The following is an 18,057-nucleotide window of genomic DNA, read 5'->3' as shown; positions in this document are numbered from 1 at the left end:
TAGTAGGACCGACACCCCGAGTTCCACGGCTCATGTCATTCACGTCTTCTTGGAAGTTAATTTCTGCTCTCTTTAGAGGAATATGAAGCCTGGATCCTTGCATTCCCTCCTCCCTTACGATCTCTGCAGTCCCCAGATTTGTCACTGTGCTCACCTCACTGACTAAATCTGGACCGGCTGCTGGGCATAGAGCCACGTGCTCAGACCTCCACAACTGCAGAAGCAAGAAGCCTCTTCGTCCCCAGCAGCAAATGCTCAAGCTAGGACCCCAGCCCTTGTAGGTACTCCTAGAGCTCAGAGCTCAGAGGAAGCGAGTCTCTAAACGGGCCGGGGTAGGGGGGGTTGAATTTGAGAGGGATCAAATCAAGCTAATCCCCTGTGCAGATCTGTTCGTGAGATGGAGATTTAACAGTGAGCACCCAGGGAGAATGTGGGGTGGACTGCAGGCAAGACTTGAAAGCAAGCTTGGGATGATTTGAGTGTGAACTCCTAAGGATGCCCCATGTGGGCCCCAGAGACTGCTGAGTGGCTGTGCTTTCTGGAAACAGAGGGGAGTCTCTGTGCCAGGACAAATTGTGCCTGGTAGTGAGCGTGAGATTTAGTAAGGGCAGCCTCTCCTCAGCACCATCAAGCCTGCCTGCTCTTTAGCTCTTTAGTAAGGCATCTAAGCATCAGGGGGCAGGTTGGGGCCCGGATCAAATGCCACTGGGACAATGCCACTGGGACATCTTGGCAAACAGCGGCAGGAAGCAAACCGGCAGCTGTGCAAATCCTTAGGCAGGCAGGCAGCCTAACGAGAAGCGAGGAGTGACAGATAGCCAGGCAGGAAGGGGACAAGCTCTACAATGGAAAGTTTGGAGGCATCTGGTACTTCCTCCACTACTGACTAGCCCCTACCCCAAGCAGGACACAGCTGAATATGGAACCCCTCCTCACACATGTGACTGAGCTCTGTAGCACTTTAAGAGTGCCACGCTGAGGTGAGATCTTACAGCCCAGGGAACACTAAGGTTTCTGTCTATTAGCAAGCTCTTCAAAAGGGGACTATGGCACCCACGGAAAAGATCAATGCGTTGAGGTTTCATGCCGAGTTTTGTTTTGTTTGTTTGTTTGTTGCTATTGTTGTTGATGATGATTTGTTTTTCGCTGTGGTCATACACCCTACTACGAAGAAGCTGCAGCAAACGAAGTCCTTGTGTCCAGCAACAACACCTTTGCCTAAGAGCATCGCCCTGTGAGCGAGCTGCGCTGCCAGGGTCAGCCAGCCTTGCAGTTCAAGAATCCATCCCTAAGGTGCACTGAACTCTCACCTCTAGTTTAGGCGCGGGGTGCTGGGGGAGGGGTACGATTAGAGTCAGAAAAACAGCCAGGAGTGAGTGCCTGAGGTCCTGGACTCCACTCTCCAAGATCCAGAAATTGGAGTCAGGAGATGCTCAAAGTCAAGCAGGAAAGAAGAAATGAAATTTACCGTGATGTAAAAAGGGCCCCCGAATTCCCGCTAATTTAAGGGTGTTTCTCATTGTCCGTCGGTCCGTCCCCCCACCCCGCATCTTCCCCCCCCTCCACACACTTCCATCAATGACCTCAATTCAAATTCAAATGGTGTCATCTTGTTAGATGTTCTGGGTTCTGGAAGCACCGAGGTGACGCAATCTGTCTGGGGCACGGGGCCCTTCCACCCATTGGCTGCCTGGCACCCCGGGACCCCTCCCGACTCACCGCGGCGGGATAAGAGCAGCTGCTGGCGTTGGGAGGCACCAGAGCCACTGCCCAGCTCCAGTCACCGCGACGCAGCAACTCCGGCCGGCCTCCTCAGGACCCCGCAGTCTCTGCTCCGAGCCACCTCTCACCAGGTGAGCCTGAGATTCCTGCTCAGGTGTGCTGTTCTCTTTGACTCTCCCTCACCCCCTCCTCTCTCCACTCTCGCTTTTAGCCCTCCTTGGTTTGTCTTCCCTGACAGCCCCGGGTCTCAGCTAGCCTGTGGCTCATGCCAGAGCCCGATCCAGGTAGAACCCGACAGAACTAGTCCACAGAGCCTTCCTCCGGTTTCCGGGGAGCGCCGACTCCCGTCTCACCTCTCTCCCGCTGCACACCTGATCTGCCCATCTCGGGTCTCTAGCGCTCCCAGGCATCGCGCACGCAGTCCGGAGTAGCTCTCGTCAGATGGTGCTTTCAGGATTCACGTTTCCTGAGAAATAGGCCCAGAAGACGAGTCAAGAGCCAGTATATAGCGATTAAAACCCAGCGGCCGCAACCGCAAGCCCGGAATTTGGGACCCTTACATTAAAGTGAACGTCTTGGGCCGGGAAGTTTAGACTGGTTCTTACAGGCGACAGAGTTGCCAGAGGGTGGAGCAGCTGAGCAGTACAGCCTACCGTTTCTCACAGATTCCAAGGCAGAAAGAGTCCCCCTCCACAGACTTTCTTTCTCACATCCTTGGGTGTCTGCAAAAGCCCTAGAAGGGAAGACAGCTGTATGCTTCACTATGGAAACAATGTAGAGACAGGAATCCCCAGGACGCCTTGACTCCTTGAGACTGGCCAACAGTTTTATTTGCCTGTGAGGGAGCTTAGAAGTCACACACACACATACACATACACACACACACACACACACACACACCACCACCACCACCACCACCACCACCACCACCACCACACCACCACGACCCTCCTTCATCTGCTAAGAGTCTTTCTAAACCATACAGGCTATGTGCCCACCGGACCTTGCGTCTTCTGTGTCAGTGAGGAAGCAAAGGCGATGAGAAATGAAGTTAGCAGTATGAAGCCAACATGCTAGGGAGTCACAGGCAGAGAAGCCCACAGAACTTTGAGCTGGTGCAAATAAATAAATAAATTGCTCTTCTCTTACAGAGGCATTATGGGCTTTCTGAGGTTCTCCCCTCTTCTGGTCCTCAGCATCTTGCTCCTGTACCAGGCATGCAGCCTCCACGCAGTGCCTTTCAGGTAAGCCTAAAGACAGGGGCTTCTACTGCCCTGGGATTGGGCAGCTTCCTGTCAGTTAACTGTACAATACAAAATGCTTACAAACTAACTCCCTTAAGGAAAATATATGTATGTACATAGGCATACCCATAAGTTCACTATATACTTTTTATGATATAAAGATGGAAATACATAATTTTTAAGCAATGACAGGCTGTACAGTATGCCACATTATACATTCAAATTAGTACCTTAACTCAAAAAGTGCTTTGGTTATTTTTCCCTCAAATTTGGTATCAATAGCCAAACCTATTTATTCAATTTATCCCTCATGAGATGTGAATTTGACTCTAATCTGCTAACTTGCCAATAAATATTACTGACTCTAATTTATAATCTGTTGGTCTATTTCTCATCAACCTACAAAATGTATTTATTAAAATGAGCCCCCAGTTCAAATTCATCGTGAATTATCTTGTTATTTAATTACGGCTGCACTTGTCATTTAACTTGTAAAGCTCCTAAGCTGGCTCTGGCGTACCCTCAAGGAGGATACTGGCTCAAGCCTCTCGGGGGCCAGCGGCAGGCAGGGAATTAAGAGCCGGTACTAGCTAGGGTTGCTTCTCCTCCACAGGTCGACCTTGGCAAGCAGCCCAGGCATGGCCACTCTGAGTGAAGAGGAGGCTCGCCTGCTGGCTGCGCTGGTTCAGGATTATGTGCAGATGAAAGCCAGGGAGCTGGAGCAGGAGGAGGAACAGGAGGCTGAGGGCTCCAGGTAAGGTCCCTTACCCTGCCTAGCACACCAAGAGGAAGGCAGAGCCCACGAGGTAGGAGAGAACACACTGGCCATCTGGCTGCCGTTTGGCAGGACACAAGGAGCATCTATTCTCAGGCTCCGGTGAAGACAGACGTCATCTGGTGAGACCGTGGTTAAATCACACTTAAAAGATGTATTCCTGAAAGCACTTTAGAGAAGGTGTAGAATCTCTGTAGAAATGAGCCTGGTAATACTGGGCAGAGTTCCTGTCACTGGATGAGTTAAGGCCAGTAAAGGTAAAGCCTAACGTCTGGAGACCCCTGCAGAGATGTGACAGTGGTCACAGGGCCAAGGAGAGCACCCCCTCCCTATCCCTGCCTCCCTGCGTGCCTGCCTGCCCCCAGCCTGGAAACAGACCAGCCCTGGCCTGGCTCCAGCACCACCCAAGGAAAAGCATGTGTTCACCCGCGTCCACCCTGAGAGACACCCTGCCAAGCATGAAAGGTGAACGGCACATGGAATGCCAGAGTCACCCTTTTCCTCTGCCCTTCCCGACACCATCCTGACCCACCTCACCCCAAGTTTTCCCAATAGTGTATGTGTGAACTGACCTCCTACCACCCCCTGTCCCAACTTCCAGTCCCGTGAATGTCTTAACGTGCTGACCCTGCTGCCCACAGGGTCAGCCCCTGGTGCATGGCACTTCCGCGCATGTCTTTTCCCTGCAGCTTGGACAGCCCCAGATCTAAGCGGTGTGGGAATCTGAGTACCTGCATGCTGGGCACGTACACACAAGACCTCAACAAGTTTCACACCTTCCCCCAAACTGCAATTGGGGTTGGAGCACCTGGCAAGAAAAGGGATTTGGGCAAGGACTTGGAGACAAACCGCCACACCCTTTTTGGCAACTAAGCCCACCCCCCACCTCCCGTCCTCTCTAGTTGTCTTCCTCACGCTCTTCCTATGACTTGATGCATGTAGTTCCTCACTGGCTGCTCTCCCAAGGCATGGGATGGATGGTATCTGGGATCCATAGTGGGTGAGGAGAAAGAACTCACAGGCTAAAGGTGAATCACGCAAGAGGATGTCAGATCCCAAGCAGTCCTCTGGCTTCTGAGCAGAGCTCTTCAGGCTTGCTTCTGAAAGTGTCGGGTGTTTGGGAAATAAAACTATTTTCCTAAAAAGACTTGAGCCATGGTGGTCATTGCTCTAGCCCACATCTCAGGCTTCATGGAGTTCAAGACGTGTGGTTAGAAGTAGTCTTAGCCCTAAGGTTAAGCAGTCATAGTTCGGTGAGCAGTGGCCATGACTCGGCTCAAGCAGTAGGAAGAGAGACGCCCAGGAGCAGGTAAGCCCCTCCGGGACTGGATGCTCCACAACCCGCTCTTCCTTCAGGTAAGACTGGAGTGCCTCACTTTACTAAGGGGGGGGGCTTCTGTATCTAACTGGGACATGGATTCTACAGTCCTTGTGAATGGGCTCAGAGGTGGCATCAAAACTCACCCTCCACTCATACGTTCTTGCTTATTGTTATGTATATGGTCATGGTTGGCTGCTATAGTCCTGTGATCCATGGCCAGTCAACCCAAAATCCCTCCTGGGTTTTCTAATGCCTCTGGGAATGTCTAAGGGAAGTGATCACAGCATTTCCCTAATGGCCTTGTGATCCTTTGTCCTGATAACCATGTTTGGGAGAAACACTTAAAGCTAATTGGTGCTTCTGAGAGCAGCAATATTACCGTGATAGTCCCATGGGGCAGACACCTCCCAGCCTCAGTGATTGACTCTCTCCCTCTCTCTCTGTGTCTGTCTCTCTCTGTCTGTCTCTCTCTCTCTCTCTGTCTCTGTGTCTGTCTCTTTCTCTGTCTCTTTCTGTCTGTCTCTGTGTCTCTGTCTCTACCTCTGTCTCTGTCACTCTCTCTCTCCCTCCCTCCCACCCACCCTCTCCCTCCTTACCTTCCTCTCTCCACCCTGAATATTAGCATCACTGCCCAGAAGAGATCCTGCAACACCGCCACCTGTGTGACGCATCGGCTGGCAGGCTTGCTGAGCAGATCAGGAGGTGTGGTGAAGGACAACTTTGTGCCCACCAACGTGGGCTCTGAAGCCTTCGGCCGACGCCGCAGGGACCTTCAGGCCTGAGCAGAGAATAGCCTCAGAATGAAGGTGACTTCCTTGTACAACTAGTAGGAAAGTTGATGTGCACGTATCTGAGGGATATGAGCCATACCCTGAACCTCACTGGACCCACAGATCAGATCACATTTAACTCACACCCCACACTCCACACCCGGCCAACCTTCCCTTCTCCCAGCCCACACACTCTGCCATTTTCCTGTTATCTTCTCTCCTCTGATGTTCTGCTTTTGTACCAGGAGGTACAGATCCTATACACTCGTCATCGTAACTGTGAATATTCTGCCCTCTGGGTTTGAAAGTCAAGGACACTGCACTACACTGTGTATACACTGAACACTACAATGCAGCAATAGTTATAGATTTAAGAACTGTATTTGCTCTCTCTTATGTATGTAACCATTGGACAATCACTTAACTCCAACTGAGTTTCAAATTTATTTCTTTGTAAACTGGGGACATCAACAGGACCTACCCTCCTAGTATTAATAGAAAACTAAGTTAAATAATATCAAGAGCTTCACAATCAATTTCTAAGCTGTTCTTTTTTCCTCTCCTCCTAGGTTACAGTAAAGATAAACTCTTTCACATGTAAAGTCATGTGTAGGAAAGGCTGATGGAAGACATATATTTGCATCCTCCTCGGTATCGGAAACCTTTCTCCCTTGGACAGGAACTAAAGCTAAGTGCAGAGCAAGCTCGTTATAGTTGCACATCGCGTCGTATGATTCTGTATCCAATAAACATGGCAGCATGGTTCCGGCTTATCTCCTAGCAAGTCTGGTCCCTGTAAACCGTCCTGTTCATGTTGACTACCCTGCTAAATGTCATGGGGATATGAAACCACTGCCTCTTGGTCTTCTGGGAACACATGGTAATGTTGTGACTTAATGGAACCATTTGTCTAAAGAATTGTCAGTGTTGTCACTTGTGAACTTAATCAAAATTAAAAAGAATGTATTTTCCATATCCTCAAGTGGAGTCTTTGCTATTATTTGCACTGCTTTCCCAAGAGAGCTCTGGAGGTCTGTGCGCCCTTTGCTGAAGCAAAGGCATTGTGCTTGGGCGACTCTTGGTGTCTCGGGCTCTGAGTTTTTGGTTAACCTCCTCCATTTACTAGAATGCTGTGTATGTCAACGAGGATGATGAACATTTATTTCCAGAGAGTGAGCTGGTTGCCAGCCCGAGAGGTTGCATGTGATTCTTCCTTTCTCAGGTTGGCCACTGTTCACCCTTGCCTTTTCTCCTCATAAAAGTCCCCTGCTTGCACCTCTTGGCCTACAAAGACCTTTAGAAATGGTAGCTTGGAGTTTAAATGGGATCCAAAGGCTACCCAACCTAGAATGGCCATCAGTGCCATCCAGACCCACTTTTGTTTATGTGAGACACATAAAAGAGTCTTGCTCAAGGTCCTGCAACAAGTCTGACAGACATTTGCACATTTAACAAACAGTTGCTTACTGACAGCTACATGTCACCATTATTTTAGGCACTGGGAATTTTGAGCAATAAACAGACCAGACAAAAGTTCTTGCCTGCACAGGGCTTACATTCTACTTCAGGGAGCCTGAGGTAATAGGTACTGCAGAATCACAGACTTGTTACACATAGGTTGCTGGGATGTCATTGTTTCTAATGCTTCCTTTCACGTAGGCACTTGCCGGTAACAATGTCCCTAGCACCTACTGGGACCCACCAGTACCTACTGGGACCCACCAGTAACAACGTTCCTAGCACCTACTGGGACCCACCAGTAACAATGTCCCTAGCACCTACTGGGACCCACCAGTACCTACTGGGACCCACCAGTACCTACTGGGACCCACCAGTAACAACGTTCCTAACACCTACTGGGACCCACCAGTAACAATGTCCCTAGCACCTACTGGGACCTACCAGTGGCAAGTTGCCAAGTAGAACCCCAAGATGAGTGGGTAGCCAGTCTCACTGGTAACCAAGTCAGGCAATCGGTTAGTTACTTAAAGAGCTCAGCCTCTTCTATCAGTCAGGCACATGTAGAATAATATTCCTTCCTTCCTTCAGTCTATTCACCACAGTGCCCCAGCTGTCAGTGTAAAAGGCGGATTACCGCCGTCTCTCCTATGTTTAAAATGCTTCAGTGACTCTTTATCAATTCAGAAAAATACCTGAGATACTGCAGTAACTCAAAAGTCCAATTTGTGCTTCTCTTTTCACATCCAGCCCCATCGTCTGCCTAGCTTCATCTCTTACCCTCCCACACACTGGCTTTAATACTATTTTTCAGCTCCTAGACACAATCTAACCGCCCTGTTCTAACCCATTTGGTTAATTGTGGTCAGCAGAAAGGCCAGGGGCACACTAGGCATGATACCTATGACTCTGTAAATAAGTTAAAAGTAAGGAAAACAAAAATATTTTGATTTTGTATCTAGGGTTACTTCATACATTGCATTCACCCCAGAATCCTGTGGATAGATCCAGGATGGCTCAGGGGTCCACAGAGTGACTAACCCTTGAACAGCAGCAGGGTCAGTGGCTTAGACATCTAACAGTCAAATAGACATCAGCAGCACACCAGGCGATCTCACACCATAAGAACAATTACTTTACTCTTCACGTGTGACACGGACCACTACAGGAAAGAGGGTTTTTGTTATGGTTGTTTTTTTTTTGTTTTTTCACAGAAAATCTTTTATTAAGAGAGGCAAAAATTTAAAGTGGCTGGTTTCTGACTCAGGCAGAAAAACAATAGCAAATGACTTTGCAGGTTTTATTTTTATTTTTTTAATTTATTGACATAATCACTTTACAGCCTGATCTCAGCCCTCCTCCTCCTCCTCCTCCTCCTCCTCCTCCTCCTCCTCTCCTCCCAGCCCTGCCCTCACACCCCTCCTCCCATCCCCTTCTCTCCTTCTCAGAGAAGGGGGGCTTCCAAGGGGTATCAATGTACCCTGGCACCTCAAGTCACAGCAGGACTAAGCACATCCTCTCCACAGGGCCTGACAAGGCAGCCCAGCTAGGGGAAAGGGATCCAGTGGCAGGCACCAGAGTCAGAGACAGCCTCTGTTCCCATTATTAGAGGACACACATGTTGACCATCTGCACGTCTACTACCAAGACCCAGAAAGACACGAATGGTATGTCCTCACAAGTGGGCATTAGCCTAAAGTACAGGATAACCGTGTTTCAGTCCACAGACGCAAAGAAGCCAAGGGGGAACCAAGGGAAGATTCTTGAATCTCACTTGGAACAGGAAATAACATAGACTTCTGAAGTACATGGAGAGAGGGAACTGTGTGGGAGGGGGGTGGGGAGGGAATAGGGATCAGGTGTGTAGAGAGCAGGGGTTGGGGTGTGGAAGGGCGAAGACTGGGAGAAAGAATGGAAATTGCTGTGGGAGGGGCATCTTTGGGACCAGGGAGGCTCCTGGAGTCTATGGGGGTGAACCTAGCTGAGACTTCTAGCATCGGGGGTTAAGGAGCCTGAAGCCACCACCTCCTGTAGCCAAGTGGGACTGCCAGTAGAAGGAGGGGGGACACCAAACCACCCATCAAACCTTTGACTCAAATTTTGTCTTGCCTACAAGACATGTAGGGATAAAGGTGGTACAGGGATGGAGGGAAGGTCCAACCAATGGCTGGCCCAACTTGAGACCCACGCCATGGGAGAGAGTCACCTCCTGACACTATTAATGGCCCTCCGCTCTGCTTGCAGGCAGGAGCCCAGCATAGCTGCCTCCTGAGAGGCCTCATCCAGCATCAGATGAAGCAGATGCAGAGACCCACAGCCAAGCATTAGATGGAGCTCAGGGAGTCTTGTGGAAGAGTGGGAGGAAGGATTGAGAGAGCCAGAGGGTCAAGACACCACAAGAAGACCTACAGAATCCACTAACCTAGGCTCCTGGGGGCCTTCCACATGGGCTGGACCTGGACCCCCTGCACATATGTAGCAGATATGCAGTGTGGTCAAGAGAGGTCTTCAAATGCCAATGAATTGTCAGAGATGCAATGTATATGCTGTCACTAAATGGATAAGTGCTCCCAGCCCTTCAGCACGCTACAGGATTATGTACTCTGATCCTTGCCATGCCTCATGGATAGGTGAAATCGACTCCTCTGCCCTTCAGCCCTAGGCTTGGCCATGTGGCCTGTTTTGGCTAAAGACAAGCAAAAAGTTGAAATGTGTTTATATGGTTGAATTTTGTGCTCGAGTTCCCGTTGTTGTCATGAAAAGAACACACCCAGTGCCGTGCTTTGCCAAATTACTCAAAAGGAGCTACGGAGCTAATTCTATCATTTAGCCTGCACTCAAAGCCAGTCAGCAACTACTCACAAACCCACAGGCAGAAAAAGATATGTTCACAACCCAAGGACACTGAGCTTATTCTTGTGTTATTGTGGACAACAGAAGAGTTGGGCAATGTCAAGATTTCCATATGTTGATACATTAACCCTCAAAGTGACTCCATTTCAGGAGCTAATTAAGGCACGGTGGGGTCCCAATCTGATTGATCTGCTGTCCTCTTAAGAAGGGGATGTGCTGTCTGTCACTCTCCTTATACACAGAGAAGATTCCAGCTGAGGACACGGGTATCTGAGAAGCGAAGCCTTAGCAGATACAACCTTGGCGCTGTGACTTTGACTTCCAGCCTTCAGCTGTGACACCAAGGTCTGCGGTTGAAGCCACTCAGCCTGTGGCATTGTTACAGCGGATGGAACAGGGAGTCTATTACTTTAGAGTAAAGCTTCTAAGAGATAAGTCAGGGATCGGATGTCCTCGACGCAAAGCTTTCTACCACACAATCTGACTCATTCCATCCCCCCCACCTTTCTCGCCGCCAATGGCGGATCCACTTTCACTTCCTTGGAGACTGTTTAGAAATATCTCTGTTGCCCTTCTGACTGTAGCGGGCTAACTCCATCTGGAGGGCCACCTTCATGGCTGACACCAGATGCCCTCTCTTCCTTCAAGACTGCCCAGACACCAACTTTCCAAGATGCCTTCATCACACATGAAATGGCCTGCCATCTCTGCTCATATGCTAGCTACCACATTAAAATTTAATTTCACTCACAGAACTTATCACTTTCTAAAATCCATATATGTATTATTTCTTTTCTGTGTTCTACTAGCATATAACTGAAAAGGAAAGTCATATATATATACATAAATATATATATACACATAAATTTATATAACTATTTCCTATGTCTAAAAAGTTCCTAGAACAATATTTACCAATATTTATTTATCTCAATAAATATTTATTAAGTTAATTAATTAATTGTAAAATATTTAGTTTTATTTTACCCTTTGAGCTCATTTTTAACGCTATACCATGTTTTGAGATGTACTAATTTTGTTTTTCTCGCTTTAGATTATAATATAATTACAACTTTTCTCACTTCCCACTCATCCCTCTGAACCCCCTGTACACTCATCCCTGCTCTCTTTCAAGTTCATGCCATCTTTTTCCATTCATCGTTTTACATGCATATATGGACTCATAAATACATTTATATTCTAAATATGACCTTCTCGGTCCGTACAGCGTTGCACTTAGGCATGCTTTCAGGGATGACCACTTGGTGTTGGCCATTTTAAACTACAATTTTTGTTTTGAGTTCCAATTCCACTTAAAAGTTATTAAGAAGAGCACTTTATAATTTTAAATAATTTTTAAAATTATACTCAATCATTCAGGTCTAGGTTATGGTACTGTATTTTGATAAAGTTGTATCTACAATATTTTATTTGGGAAATTTCTTAGGACTCTGGGTAGTGCTTATAATATGATCATTTACCATAAACACTTTTAAAAATGAAAATTTTTACATGTAGGAATTTTACATCTAGAGTAGTTTACCTAAATATATCTATATATGTAATTATAGTGATTAATTTCATTATGCTATGTATTACTTTTGTAAAGATAATGCTAAAAAACTAAAATAGGCCAATAAAGTTTCCAAGGGCTACTTTATTCTTGTGACTTACTTTCTGCATTTCTAATATTTTACAATATACATATTTCTTATTGTAAAGTAAACTTTCCTGAAACATATATGTATATAGTACATAAACTCATATAATTACCATATCAAAGCTATAGAATGTTTTCATTACTACAGAATTTTTTCACACCAGTCTGAAGTCACCATTCCTAAAATCCTATCCAAGATATCACTGGCATTTTGGACTCATTTTTAGATAAATTAGATGGAAAGCAGATAGATGATTGATGTAGATAGATAGGCAGACAGATAAAGAGATTGCACAATACATACATACATACATACATACATACATACATACATACAGCAAGACAGACAGCAGGTCACATGTACCTCCTTGCCTCTAGCTTCTTTCATTTGCATAATGTACATAGATTTACTTATATTGTTATGCAATTGATATATGGCTATTTGGGGGATTTTTTTGTGTATTAAGTTTTGAATATTTTGGTGAGAGAAGTTAAGTAGCAGTCCATAGTATACCTCAGCTTGTTGGACAGACACTTGATTTGATTCCAGGTCTTGGTTATTTTGAGTGATTTTCTTTTTTTTTTTTTTTTTTTTTTTTTTTGTTTTTTTTTTTTTTTGTTTTTTTTTTTTTTTTGTTTTTTTTTTTTATTATTAATTTATTCTTGTTACATCTCAATGGTTATCCCGTCCCTTGTATCCTCCCATTCTTCCCTCCCTCCCATTTTCCCCTTATTCCCCTCCCCTATGACAGTTCCTGAGGGGGATTACCTCCCCCTCTATATGATCATAGGGTATCAAGTCTCTTCTTGGTAACCTGCTGTCCTTCCTCTGAGTGCCATCAGGTCTCCCCATCCAGGGGACATGGTCAGAGGTGTGGCACCAGAGTGTGTGAGAACGTAATATCCCACTCTCCACTTTACTGTGGAGAGTGTTCTGTCCATTGTCTAGATCTGGGTAGGGGTTTAAGGTTTACCGCCTGTATTGTCCTTGTCTGGTGCCTAGTTTGAGTGGGACCCCTGTGCCCAAATCTGCCTATCATAATGTTCTACTTGTAGGCTCCTAGGACCCTCTGGGTCCTTCTACTTTGCCTTTCTCTCATGAATCTCACATCTAGAGTCCCACTAGAATGTCCTCTCCTCTGTCTCTGTTTCCTGGTAAGTGAAGGCTTTCGTGGGACATGCCCATTGGGCTAATATGCAGATATAAGTGAGTATATACCATTTGAGTCTTTCTGCTTCTGAGTTAACTCACTCATTATGATCATTTCTAGCTCAATCCATTTATCCACAAATTTTGGGAATTCCTTGTTTTTAATAGCTGAATAGTATTCCATAGTGTATATGTACCACAGTTTCTTTATCCATTCTTCTACTGAGGGACACTTAGGCTGTTTCCATGTTCTGGCTATTATGAATAGGGCTGCTATGAACATGGTTGAGCAAATTTTCTTGCTGTGTGCTGGAGCATCTTCTGGGTATATTCCAAGGAGTGGAATAGCTGGGTCCTGAGGAAGCCCTATTCCCATTTTTCTGAGATAGCACCAGATAGATTTCCAAAGTGGTTGTACTAGTTTGCATTCCCACCAGCAATGAAGGAGTGTTCCTCTCTCCCCACATCCTCGCCAGCATGTGGTGTCGCTTGAATTTTTGATCTTAGCCATTCTGATGGGTGTAAGATGGAATCTCAGCGTTGTTTTGATTTGCATTTCCCTGATGATTAAGGAGGTTGAGCATTTCTTTAAGTGTTTCTCAGCCATTTGATATTCCTCTGTTGAGAATTCTCTGTTTAGTTCCATGCCCCATTTCTCGATTGGGTTATTTGGTTTGGTGGTATTTAATTTCTTGAGTTCTTTATATATTTTGGATATTAGACCTTTGTCAGATGTGGGGTTAGTGAAGATCTTTTCCCAGTCTGTAGACTGTCGCTTTGTACTCTTTACGGTGTCATCTGCCTTACAGAAGCTTTTCAGCCTCATGAGGTCCCATTTATTAATTGTTGACATTAATGCCTGGGCTGTTGGTGTTCTGTTCAGGAAGTTGTCTCCTGTGCCAATATGTTCCAGGCTCTTCCCCACTTTTCCTTCTAAGTGATTTAGTGTCTCTGGTTTTATGTTGAGGTCTTTAATCCACTTAGATTTGAGTTTTGTACAAGGTGACAGATAGGGGTCCAGGTGCATTTTTTTACACATAGACATCCAGTTAGACCAGCACCATTTGTTGAAGATGCTATCCCTTTTCCATCGAATGGATTTGGCTTCTTTGTCAAAAATCAAATGACCATATGTGTGTGGATTCATATCTGGGTCTTCGATTCGATTCCACTGATCAACCAGCCTGTTGCTGTGCCAGTACCATGCAGTTTTAATTACTATTGCTTTATAGTACAATTTGAGATCAGGTATGGAGATTCCTCCAGAGAACCTTTTATTGTACAGGATTGTTTTAGCTATTCTGGGTTTTTTGTTTTTCCATATGAAGTTCAGAATTGAACTTTCAATGTCTTTAAAAAATTGTGTAGGTATTTTGATAGGGATTGCATTGAATCTGTAGATTGCTTTTGGTAGGATGGCCATTTTTATTATGTTAATTCTCCCTATCCATGAGCAAGGTAGATCCTTCCATCTTCTCATGTCATCTTCAATCTCTTTCTTTAGGGATTTGAAATTTTTTTCAAACAGGTCCTTCACTTGTTTAGTAAGAGTAACTCCTAAGTACTTTATATTACTTGTGGCTAATGAGAAGGGTGTAGTTTTCCTAATTTCTTCCTCTGCAAGCTTGTCATTTGTGTATAGGAAGGCTACAGACTTTTTTGAGTTAATTTTGTATCCAGCCAATTTGCTGAAGGTGTTTATCAGCTGTAGGAGTTCTCTGGTGGAATTTTGAGGGTCACTTATGTAGACTATCATATCATCTGCAAATAGGGATAATTTGACTTCCTCCTTTCCCATTTGAATACCCTTGATCTCCTTATGTTGTCTTATTGCTCTGGCTAGAACTTCGAGTACTATATTGAAGAGATATGGAGAGAGTGGGCAGCCTTGCCTTGTTCCTGATTTTAGAGGAATTTCCTTGAGTATCTCACCATTTACTTTGATTTTGGCTATTGGCTTCCTATATATAGCCTTTATTATGTTGAGGAAAGTGCCTTGTATTCCCGATCTCTCTAAAACTTTAAACATGAATGGGTGTTGGATTTTATCAAATGCTTTCTCTGCATCCAAAGAGATGATCATGTGGTTTTTTGTTTTCAGTTTGTTTATGTGGTGGATTACATTGATGGATTTCCGTATATTAAACCATCCCTGCATGCCTGGAATGAAGCCTACTTGGTCATGATGAATGATATCTCTGATGTGCTCTTGTATTCGTTTTGCAAGTATTTTATTTAGTATTTTTGCATCGATGTTCATCAGAGAAATTGGTCTGAAATTCTCTTTCTTTGTTGAGTCTTTGTGAGGTTTAGGTATCAATGAGACTATGGCCTCATAGAATGAGTTTGGTAATGTTCCATCCCTTTCTATCTTTTGGAGTAGTTTGAAGAGTATCGGTATTAACTCGCCCTTGAAGGTCTGGTAGAATTCAGCACTGAAGCCATCTGGCCCTGGGCTTTTTTTGGTTGGGAGACTATCAATGATTACTTCAATTTCTGTAGGGGAAATGGGACTATTTAGCTTGTTTATCTGTTCTTCATTCAACTTTGGCAAGTGAAATTGATCAAGAAAATCGTCCATTTCCCTTAGATTTTCAAATTTTGTGGCATATATGCCTTCAAAGTAGGATCTTATGATTCTTTGTATTTCTTCAGTGTCTGTTGTTATGTCTCCCTTTTCATTCCTGATTTTGTTGATTTCAATACTGTCTCTCTGCCTTTTAGTTAGTTTGGCTAAAGGTCTGTCTATCTTGTTGACTTTCTCAAAGAACCAGCTCTTGGTTTTGTTGATTCTTTGGACTGTTTTTTTAGTTTCTAATTTGTTAATTTCACCCCTGAGTTTGATTATTTCCAGGCGTCTACTCCTTTTGGGTGTTTCTGCTTCTTTTTTTTCTAGGGCTTCCAGTTGTGTCATTAAGGTGTTTATGTGCGATGCTTCCAATTTCTTTTTAAAGGCACTTAGTGCTATGAATTTTCCTCTTAGCACTGCTTTCAGTGTATCCCACAGATTTGGGTATGTTGTTCCTTCATTTTCATTGAATTTCAGAAACTCCTTGATTTCTTTCTTTATTTCTTCCCTGACCCAGGTGTCATTTAGCAGAGAGTTGTTTAGTTTCCACATACATGTAGGCTTTTTGTTATTTCTGTTGTTGTTGAATTGCAGCCTAAGCCCATGATGATCTGATAGGATACAAGGTATGATTTCAATCCTCTTGTATCTGTTGAGGCTTTCTTTGTGAACTACGATGTGATCAATTTTGGAGAAGGTTCCATGGGGTGCAGAGAAGAAGGTGTATTCTTTCTTGTTTGGGTGAAAGATTCTATAGATATCTGTTAGGTCCATTTGACCCATGGCATTGGTTAGTGATGTTATTTCTTGGCTTAGTTTCTGTTTTGATGACTTGTCCTTCAGTGAGAGTGGGGTGTTGAAATCTCCCACTATTATTGTGTGGGGCTTGATGTGTGGTGTAAGCCTTTTTAACAGATCTTTTACAAATGTGGGTGCCCTTGTATTGGGAGCATAGATGTTCAGAATTGTGATGTCATCTTGGTTGACTTTACCTTTGATGAGTAAGAAGTGTCCATTCTCATCCCTTTTGATTAATCTTGGTTGAAAATCTATTTTGTTCGATATTAAAATGGCTACGCCTGCTTGCTTCTTGTGTCCATTTGCTTGGAATATTTTTTTCCAACCTTTTATCCTGAGGTGATGCCTATCATTATGGGTGAGATGTGTTTCTTGGATGCATAAGAATGTTGGATCCTGTTTATGCACCCATTCAGTTAGTCTATGTCTTTTTATTGGAGAATTGAGACCATTGATGTTGAGAGATATTAACGACCAGTTACTATTAAGAGTCTTAATTTTGATGTTGTTTTCAGTTGAGCGTTTGTGTAGTTGTCTTTTTGCCATGGTATAGTTATCTATTTCCTGAGTAGTTTAGGTTGTAGCTTGACCCTTTGGGATGGAGTTTTCCTTCTAGTACCTTCTGTAAAGCTGGATTTGTGGATAGGTACTGTTTGAATTTGGTTTTGTCATGGAATATTTTGTTTTCTCCATCAATGGTTATTGATAGTTTTGCTGGGTAAAGTAGTCTGGCCTGGCATCTGTGGTCTCTTAGGGTTTGCAGGATCTCTGTCCAGGCCCTTCTGGCTTTGATGGTCTCTGCTGAGAAGTCGGGTGTAATTCTGATAGGTTTGCCATTAAATGTTATTTGGCCCTTTTCCCTTGCAGCTTTTAATATTTTTTCTTTGTTCTGTATGTTTTGTGTTTTGATTATTATGTGACGGGCAGTTTTTCTTTTCTGGTCAATTCTATTAGGTGTTCTGTATGCCTCTTGTATGTTTATAGGCACCTCTTTCTTTAGATTGGGGAAATTTTCTTCTATGATTTTGCTGAGAAGAGTTTCTGGGCCTTGGAGTCTGATATCTTCTCTTTCTTCAATGCCTATTATCCTCAGATTTCTTCTTTTCATGGTGTCCTTAATTTCTTGGATGTTTTGTGTCAGGAGTTTTCCAGATTTGGCATTTTCTTTATTGGTTGCTTCAAGATCTGTGATTGTATCTTCTAGACTTGAGATTCGCTCTTCCATCTCTTGGATTCTATTAGAAAAGCTCAGCACTGAGTCATTCACCTTCTTCTCTGAGGCCTCACGTTCTCGTTTTTCTTCTGTCTGTGTGTTTATCATTGAATCCATTTTCATCTTCATATCTTGAACAGATTTTTTAATTTCTTTCATCTGGTTGCTTATGTTTTCCTGAAAAATTTCCAGTTCTACTCTATGTGCTTCTTTTATGTCTCGCACCTGCTTCGCTGCTTCTTCGTGCATCTGATTTCTAATTCTATTTGTTTCCTCCGATACCATCCTCATTACCAAGGCTTTGAGGTCATTTTCTTGTGTTTCCATTGTATGTGAGTTCTCCGTGTTGTTTTCTTTGGGATAGCTGGGAGCTGGAGACTCCATGTTGTTTTGGGGTTTTTTGCGAATGCTTTTACGCTGTCCCTTAGACATCTTGCCGTCTCTGTTTTTGTTGGGTAACTTCCAGAGTTGAGTGGATGGAGTCTGATGATAGATTCACTTGTTTTCTCACGATTTCCGTAGGC

General features: G+C 44.5%; 1 protein-coding gene across 2 annotated transcripts; it reads left to right on the top strand.

Moving 5' to 3' along the window:
• Nucleotides 1–1,154: 1,154 nt before the first annotated feature.
• Nucleotides 1,155–6,807, top strand: LOC311589851 (calcitonin gene-related peptide 1). Of its 2 annotated transcripts, none has more exons than XM_084768537.1 (5): nucleotides 1,155–1,293; nucleotides 1,618–1,853; nucleotides 2,874–2,966; nucleotides 3,580–3,720; nucleotides 4,431–4,896. In XM_084768537.1, exons 3-5 carry the CDS (start codon nucleotides 2,881–2,883, stop codon nucleotides 4,612–4,614), a joined length of 411 nt encoding a protein of 136 aa, XP_084624663.1. In that variant the 5' UTR covers nucleotides 1,155–1,293; nucleotides 1,618–1,853; nucleotides 2,874–2,880; the 3' UTR covers nucleotides 4,615–4,896. The 2 variants fall into 2 exon arrangements, with proteins under 2 accessions (XP_084624663.1, XP_084624664.1); XM_084768538.1 differs by lacking the exons at nucleotides 1,155–1,293; nucleotides 4,431–4,896 and adding exons at nucleotides 5,685–5,868; nucleotides 6,402–6,807.
• Nucleotides 6,808–18,057: the final 11,250 nt, after the last annotated feature.

Source organism: Acomys minous, assembly GCF_964271855.1.
Source record: "Acomys minous genome assembly, chromosome: 2".
In the NCBI taxonomy this organism is placed as follows: domain Eukaryota; kingdom Metazoa; phylum Chordata; class Mammalia; order Rodentia; family Muridae; genus Acomys; species Acomys minous.
The sequence above is the reverse complement of the archived record's forward strand: the minus strand, read 5'-3'. Positions and strand labels throughout refer to the sequence as shown.